This window comes from Zea mays, chromosome 1 (genome assembly GCF_902167145.1).
Source record: "Zea mays cultivar B73 chromosome 1, Zm-B73-REFERENCE-NAM-5.0, whole genome shotgun sequence".
Lineage (NCBI taxonomy): Eukaryota > Viridiplantae > Streptophyta > Magnoliopsida > Poales > Poaceae > Zea > Zea mays.
Genome location: NC_050096.1, coordinates 13,651,516 through 13,659,925, shown reverse-complemented (window position 1 = coordinate 13,659,925; position 8,410 = coordinate 13,651,516). Strand labels below are relative to the sequence as shown.

The window sequence follows — 8,410 nt, the reverse complement described above, 5'->3', positions numbered from 1 at the left end:
ACTTTGCGTTTGGCACTGCTGACACATCAATGAATAGGTGGTCCCAAGTTACAACTAGGTGGCCTAGAAGAACTGATAACGAGATTAAGAATATCTGGAACTCAAGGGTCAAAAAGAAGCTTTGGCAGAAAGGCATTGATCCGAACACCCACAAGCCTTTGGCCGAGGTTAAACACAGCAAAGCAGATCCAACTAGCAGTACCGAATGAACCTCTGAGTCCAGTGATGTTGACGCTTCAAGTGATGTTGCACTTGGTAACTTGAGCCATCTTCTCAGCGAGACAGCACAATCACCAGAGCTACTACCAGTGCTCGGTAAGTGTTGCAAAGAAACTACTAGCTTGACACATCTAAGGCTGTTGTCAGCTACTCGATAATTCACAGTACCCATGGGTTCTTGGCCCTCAATGCACAACAGTCTATACTTATAAACATCAAACCCAGATTTTCCACAGTCGAGCTAGTAGTCAACAACCTTGTAGTGCCACCAAAAGCTAACCGAGAAACTGGTGGGAAGAGATCTGACGTAGTGCCACCATTTAGTAGGGATGTAAAGCAGGTCGCCCTCTACCAATATGCAGTCAATGAATTCCAGGCTTTCAACCGTTGGAAACTCCTTCAAATCAATGTTGTCAAGGTCTACCTGACTGGTACTGCTTAGCATAGTCGCTGTGTGTGGATACGAGTCCCCAACTATGACAGCACGATAGAATCTAATATACTTCTTGCCCAAGACCTGAGCTAAGATGTTGTGATGTGGATCATGGTGCAATGGTGCCACTGTCTCCTCTCGACCAAACCAAGCATTAAGTGATTGGAGTTCCCCTGCACCAGCATAACAACATTCGGTAACCATCATGTATTCACTGAGCTCTTTTAACTGCTCAAACCATGGATGCTGAGCACGATATGTCAAGTTTGATGAACAGACAATTGACGTCATTCTATCCAGCAACTGAGAAAATGTGATCAGCTCCTGCTTCCACTCACGACACACGTAATTTTTCCCAACTTCAACAGCAAAAATATGATCTCCAACGATCTCCTTGAGGTACTCAATGTCATTCCATTTTGTCCTTGCAAGCCAATGATCGATGGTGCCACTAATTATGATGGGGGTGTCGCACGAGAAGTAATTACATATGAATTCCTCCAAGGAAATGCATGATCGCCTCTCAACTTCCTTAGAGGATAAAGAGTTCGCTTGAAGAATTGTCAGTACCTTACCAACATGACTTCTTCTTGACTTGACAGCATGGATTACACGAATATCAATACCATAAGCCATGAGCGCGGGTGTGAAGCCGATGCTATTGTTGAAGACGTTGTCGGTGCAGGATGACAATTCCTCAAACACCTGATGTGCACCTAAGCTGGCATGCACCAGAGACATCGAGCTCAGCATGGCAAGGCTTGGAACTGAAGCACTTGGAAGTGTATGTACCAGTGATGTGTGGAGGATTGTGGATGTCGAGATTGATATGGTAGTAAGAATTCCGTCCTCGGTGCTGATCGAGTGGCTGATGCCGAACGAGAGCCCGTACTCCTTGGAATAGGACTCCGGATCCGCCTGCTCGAACTCATCGGTGTTGTACGCGTCGCCCCCAAATGGTGACTGCAGCTGCATCTTCTTCCTGGCAGGGTTCCTGTAAGAGGAGAGAACTTTGGAGCAGGAGCTACACAACAGTCGGCGCGTTCCTCTGCTCGAGACAGCAAAGTTGACGGGCAGCTGGAATAGACTGACGCAGTTGGAGCAGATGACGAACAGAGCGCCACGTAGCACTGGCATGAAATGGTCCCCACCGACCGGAAGGAGGAAGGCGTCACAGGCTCGCATGACTTCGTCCGTTCGTGGTGACTCGAGCTCCTGGAGGGCGGCATGGTCGCGGCGGGCGAGGCAGGTGAGGCGGCTGAGCGTGTCCGTGGGGATGGCGTCGAGGGCATTGGCAACAACGTTATCGCCATCGAAGAGCCCGCCCCAATTGTCGGCGACGATGGATGGCACGGTGTAGTGCTGCTCAATTGAGTCCTCACCTCCGTCGAAACCCCCGCCCCAGTTGTCGGCGACGATGGCGATCCCAACGGCCACAGCCGGGGTCGACGGCGTGCTGGCAGACGCGGTGGAGACCCGAGTTACCGCATCAGCTTCGATCTGACCCAACAAGGCGTCGACGACAGCATCTGCGGCGGTCAAGTGTGCTGCAACATCTGTGCGAAGGTTGGAGGAGAAATCCGCCATGGATTGGGCGGCTTCAGCCGACCGGGACTCGAGAGCGCTCTCCCGAGTCTCCCGCTTGGCGTCGATGGAGTGGAGGCGCGTGTCCAACTCGGCGAGCAGGGAGCGCGTTTGGTTCGCTAGTGCCAGCGTAAGCACCGAATCTGTCCTCGAGGAAGGATCCATGGCGACGAATTGTCGAGGATCGAAACCTCTGATACCAATTGTTAGCTACTGCTAGGGAATGGAGAAGAGGAGAGATCTAGGGAAGAATGAGAGGAAGACGAAGGTAGCAGAGAGAGGAGAACGAAGGCAACAGGAAGCAGTTCTATTCTTCAATATTCAGTGAATGTGTTTCCTTCCCTAGGCAAGATATATGTATCAGGTTCATTATGTACACACAGACGCCACACCAGTTCGCGCACGCAGGCGCTACGCCACACACACGTTTAGGCTCACTTCGGCCTGCACACGGACATTGGGCCGACGCATTCACTTGGGACTGGTTGGTTCTCTCACATTGCTGACAAACTTCATGGTAGCATGATGCTTCAGCTCGGAGATTTGACAAATGGCAGCGGTAGAGCATTCACCCAGATGTGATTTTGCACGACATGGAGCGCAGAACATACATATCTCGGAGATTTGACAAAAAAAAAGGCACTGGTGATGTCTCGGACTAGTTTACTACTGAGAAACGGATAATTCTTGTATCATCTCATCATCTGGTTGTGGTGGTTGTTGCTTGTTAGGAGCTAGTTTGTCAGTGCAATTAAAATCGTCAGGTTTTGTTGAGACCAGTTCGGTTAGTTGGTGATCATGGATTCATGGTACATGAGTTTGCTTAGACCTGGGACGCATGCAGATCCTGCAGGCTGCACCACATTCACAGCACGCTTGCGTCGAATGCCTGAAATCATCAAGAAAACCAAGTCTGTTGCTAGTACACATTGCAGCGTCAAATCACATGCATGTTAGCACAAAACTCCAGATGGCACACCATCCCAAGCGGCCATAACTGTACAGCTATCAATAGCTTCAGCAACCATATTCTGTTCAGAAAGTATCTTTACCTGGAGGCTAGCCCCCAACTACCACTCATCACCAGAAAACAGCGTGTAATCGTGGAGGTAAAATAAGAATCTATGTGAATGACAAAATGAATACAACCATCAACTATTCAGTATGGAATCAAGCCTGGACAGCCCTTCGTCTGGCACTGCTTCGAACGTAGGCAAAAGTTCAGAAACTACTTCGGTAATAGGAACATCCACAATGTGCTCGCTAAAACCATTTCTTGTCATCCCAGACAGAATTGAGACCTCAGCGCGGGGAGTTTCCTTCAGTCAGCTCAGTATGTAATCAAGCCTGGACAGCGCTTCGCACTGGCACTGCTTCGAACATTGGCAAAACTTCAGAAACCACTTTGGTAACAGGAACAGCCACAATGTTCTCACTAAAACCATTTCTTGCTATCCCAGACAGAATCGAGACCTCTATACGGAGAGAGTTTCCTTCAGTCAGCTCAGTCCACAACGTGATGTCTTCATTGAGATCGGCTTCTCTCATGAGCTGTAGTACTTTATCCAGGCGAGCAACATTTCTGCCAGCCCCACAGCCAGTAGCGGTTGCGGCACCAACTGCATTTGCCAGGGTTAATGTGTTAACTGCTGGCAAGTCATGGAGGAACCCAAAAGCTATAGCAGCCGTAAAGCTATCTCCACATCCAACTGTGTCCACAACGTCGATCTAATGATGACAGACAAGGTGAGTATTACAGTTCGATAAATCGGAAAGTAACTTTCCAACACACTACTACACAAAATGAAGGCTATTTATCAGCACAATGAGTACCTTGAAAGCAGGCGCACAGGATATTGTGTTCTTAGTGATCATGATCGAACCCCTGGAGCCCATTTTGATGACAACCTGCTTTGTGCGGATCCCCCTCTTTAGCAACTCTTGCCCAGCCTGAACTGGGTTTCTGATGTTGGTTAGTGATTCAGCCTGTGAAACAATAACATCAATTCAAGAAGAACTAAGAGCAAAAAATGCATCAATCAGTCACTGTGTTCTAAATGAGGCCTAGTTCAGCAATGAACTCTTTCAAAAAGAGTGTCCATGTTTTGCAGTATATTTTACTCCTATCTTAGAAAACGAGTTTAATCCTTTAAAAAACAAAGGAGAAGCAGACACAGATAATCATTCAGATCTCGCCATCGCATAGAATAAGAAGACATAAATCATCAAAAGCTCACTCGGCCTTTTCTCGAGAATCTGGTATCATAATTCATAAAGAAACGACTACCAGAACCAGAGATCTGTTGTGCTGGATATGACCAATTGTTTATTCCTCTATAAAGAGCATCTGCACAAATTACTGTAGAGTAGTAAAATAAAAACAGCATGTATGCCAACTAACCTCGTCTGATGTCAAGAGGAGGACATCACTAAGCCTCAGTGCATGCTCAAGTGCTCTCTGCTCATCCAAGTTCCCATGTAAGAGAGATTTCCCACGGGGACCAGGATCAAAAAACACTGCTGTTCCCGAACAAATCGCACAGTCGATAGAGGATGCGATCACATCAGGGAAGAACTCATCAAAAGCGTAGCCATTACAAAACAGTATTTTGGAGTGATGAATAGCTGTCCTGATATCCACTGGGAGTTTACGTATCCAACTGAAAGCAGGCTCTTTACTGAAGTCTGCACGGCTGGCATCGCAAACAAAGCAACACTGATAAATGACCAAGCATGTTAAACCAGAAAGAAAAGATTAGGCTGAAATTAATTTCGTAATAGTAATTGAAACATGAATATGAATTTGTTCCAGAAAGCATTTTTCTAACCTGCAAAAACCATGTTTCTGAAATGGGTCTACAAGAACCCAGCATAGAAGTGTTTCATAGGCCTGGCGGCATGCAGCAGCATTGGTATTTTCAAGCATCCCAACAACACTAATGCCCTCTGCTTGAAGCACATCAAGAAGAAATTTTCCATATATTTCCTCTCCTACATGTCCCAGAGTGGAACAGTTAAGCCCAAGCCTAGCTGCAGCAAATGCTAAATTGCAGTTTCCACCAGCCTCCCAAAATTTCTGTTGAAGTGATAGGATACAAAAGGTTCAGAAGATACAAAAACCAGATATCACATTATGTGGGGCTAATGAGGCGTTAGACATAAGTCACCCATAGCGTTCTTGGATGACAGAACAGTAAACATACTGATATACAATCCGGATCTCCACATTTCTCCCAAGTAGATGAATCATGAATCTCGCCAGAAACTAGAAACCAATAACATAGCCACCTACTGCATTTTTGTCGCTCCATTTTCTGAAATCATGACCAACCTCACAAAAACAGGTACCGGTTACAGTCCTATCCATGTCGAACCATCAACATCTAGCCCGACCTATCCTCCACCCAGCTAAAGACGACATAAAGCGCAAACAATGCAAGCATTCCAGTCAACAGGGGAATCTGTAACCGAATAAAAAATCCCACAGCTAACGATCATACATTTCTGGTTCATCATGATATGTTCGTATCTAACGCCAAGGCCAAACAATAAATAGCTCGGGAACAGTGTTTTTTTTTCAAACAACTCCTACAGCGATTTGGAACGGGTGACCGTACCTGATCGGGCGGTGAGGCGGCGAGTCGCTCCATGTAGGCCTTCCGCTCCTCCTGCTGCGCCGGCGGGAGCTGGGGCACGCTGAGCACGACGTCGACGCATAGGTTTCCGAGCGTGGCGAGGTCCGTGTCCTTCCTCCCGTCCTCCCCGCCCTCTTGAGGAACCCCACGCCTCCTGGCCTCGTTGACGGCCCCCGAGACGGCGGCAGCGACGGCGAGCGGCCGGGCGGCGCCGCCCGCTAGGCGGCGGCGGGGAGGGAGGTGCAGGACGGCATGCGGCGGCGGGTGGCCGCGGTGCGGGACGGGCGACGGGACCGGGGAGACGGCCGCCGCGTGCCGGTAGGGGTTTAGGGTTTGGAGCGCCATCGGAGATTGGGAGGTGGCTGCGCCCGAGATGCGGTCACCGGGTGAGCGCGGGCGGGGGAGGAAATCAGGAGGCGAAGTTACCCTTTCCAGCCGTCCTCTGGTCCGGAGGAGCCATTCGCAATTTTACCCACTATTATTTGTGGTGGGCAGTGGCTTGGCTAGCTTACTATCCAACTCACAAATCATATACACAGTAATTCTATAAGTTATAGATCCGGAACGTGATAGCATAGAGCTAATATGAGGGTGGCAAAATAGTATTTTTTTTCTATTGTTAGACTATATGCAACAATTGTTCTTCAATTTTTCTCCTATATATAGTCACTACATGCAGTCACGTCACCTAGATTTCACCCATTCACTTCTCTCCCACCACAGTTTCCTCTAAATTCTTCTTATATACCTATTAAAATAATAAAATATTATTTTCCAAACATTTTCACTGTCCATTATCATTTTCCTCAATTAACAAATAATGGTGTGCACGACCTTAGAGACAAGGTGGCAGCACAACGGCCTCCTGTGTTGTACCCTACCACTGTACCGCGTAGAGGAGAGTTTAGAGCTAGTCGTTGCACCAAAAGAGCGACGTTATACCTAAACAGGGCAAGAGGAGGGAGCGGCTCGCGGCAGGCACTACTGACAGTGTTAGTACCCATAACAATAGTTATGGACTTCTAAAATAATACTTACAAATAGTGTGGAGTATTCTTGAAAGGGAAATGGACTTAACCATTTTCTTTAATTGATTTTGGTGCTTGATGATCATCACAACATTATAGACTAACTACTTTGCCTAGTTGGTTGATTCACATGTGCATAAGTCCATCCATCCAATTCTAAGTCGATTGTCCAGAATAACATAGATTATTTCGTACAAGAGCTCTTTTTTGAAAAAAAATCACCTGTGCGCGGACCGACCGGACCCTTCCGGCGGACCGTTCACGGCACCTCAATGCACCTAAGATAGTAAACTTCTACTACGGACTGTCCGAAGGAGAGAAGAGCACCATTCGGGACCAAGCGCAGACCGTCCGACACTTTGGCGCGGACTGTCCGACCCTATGGTACATACCATCCACCCGTTTGAGAACCAGGAAAAACCTGAAGGTGTCGGGTTCGATAAAATTGATTTATAGCGTCCTCGCGGACCATCTGGGGTGCACGCCTAGACCATCTGCGACTGCTTTATCTAACATCTGACGACACATTTAATGCACTTATAGCTATTGATATAGCCGTTACTATTGACTGTTGTGATTTCGGTCATTGATGTATAGGGGTGGATCGTCTGGGCCAAGAGCGCAGACCGTCCGCGTATGCAATAAGTTGGCAACAGTTAGGAAGTGGTTGGTGACTATAAATAAAACCCAACCACCTCTATTCATTTCATCCAAGCCTATACAACTCCCATTCATTGCAAAGAGCAAGTTCTTCACTCCATCCACACTCAAAGCATCAAAGTCCTCTTCAAGTGCCATAATTGTGTTTGAAGATCATTAGTGATTAGTGCTTTGGAGAGACTCAAGAGAGTGTGATATTTTGATTTTGTTGTTTCTCTTTTGGCTTGGTTTCTTAATCGTGCTTTTTTCATCTCCTTCTAAACCATCAATGACTTGTAAAGCTAGCAAGCGACATCTAATTATGTGGTGATCCTTGCAGGGTCTAAGTAACCCTCGAGATTAAGGAGAAGCACTCAACCATCCAAGCGACCGTTTGAGATAGGGAAATGGTTGAAAGAGACCCGGTCTACGTGGCCTACTCAACGGGGAGTAGGTTCTTCGGAACCGAACCTCGGGAAATAATCGCTCGTGTCTTTATGTTAATTTTGCATTGCGATTTGATTCTTTCTCTCCCCTATCTCTATAAGTTCTCTTGCTCGTGATCTTTTTGAGTTAACTCCCAAAGTAGTCCGCATATTGTTTGAGCAATTTATGGCAAGAAGAACCATCTTTCACACTCGATTTCATTATACTCGTTTTATGCTAACTTTAGGTGAAGTTCGTGTTCAAATTTTATAATTTTCATGTTTCGCCTATTCACTCCCTCTAGGCGTCTTTCAATTCTAACCTTGTTTTGTTCATTTATATTTTTATTTATTTTTATCACTTAAAATTACATATTAGGGTTCGTTTCTCGTTTTATATTAGATTTGATCTTGAAAGGGAAATAGGCTTACACCTTTTCCTAAATT

At 46.7% G+C, this 8,410-nt stretch overlaps 2 protein-coding genes across 2 annotated transcripts; both read right to left on the bottom strand.

Moving 5' to 3' along the window:
- Positions 1-460: 460 nt before the first annotated feature.
- LOC103644445 (lysine-specific demethylase JMJ30-like) lies at positions 461-1,392 on the bottom strand. The gene has a single exon (XM_008667651.2). It carries the CDS (start codon positions 1,286-1,288, stop codon positions 461-463), a length of 828 nt encoding a protein of 275 aa, XP_008665873.1. The 5' UTR covers positions 1,289-1,392.
- Positions 1,393-3,231: 1,839 nt separating this feature from the next.
- LOC100192801 (uncharacterized) lies at positions 3,232-6,311 on the bottom strand. The gene is made up of 5 exons (NM_001358571.1): positions 5,854-6,311; positions 5,065-5,312; positions 4,638-4,929; positions 4,070-4,222; positions 3,232-3,964 (listed from the first exon to the last, which is right to left on the bottom strand). Exons 1-5 carry the CDS (start codon positions 6,214-6,216, stop codon positions 3,578-3,580), a joined length of 1,443 nt encoding a protein of 480 aa, NP_001345500.1. The 5' UTR covers positions 6,217-6,311; the 3' UTR covers positions 3,232-3,577.
- Positions 6,312-8,410: the final 2,099 nt, after the last annotated feature.

What these genes read in the sequence shown, in the direction of transcription:
- LOC103644445 (XM_008667651.2), bottom strand. Translation starts at nt 1,288, where the DNA reads ATGGCTTATGGTATTGATATTCGTGTAATCCATGCTGTCAAGTCAAGA.
- LOC100192801 (NM_001358571.1), bottom strand. Translation starts at nt 6,216, where the DNA reads ATGGCGCTCCAAACCCTAAACCCCTACCGGCACGCGGCGGCCGTCTCC. An exon ending in CAGAAACATGGTTTTTGCAG is followed by an intron (nt 4,930 to 5,064) that starts GTTAGAAAAATG and finishes TTGCGATGCCAG; the next exon opens with CCGTGCAGACTTCAGTAAAG. An exon ending in CCTGTGCGCCTGCTTTCAAG is followed by an intron (nt 3,965 to 4,069) that starts GTACTCATTGTG and finishes TGTCATCATTAG; the next exon opens with ATCGACGTTGTGGACACAGT.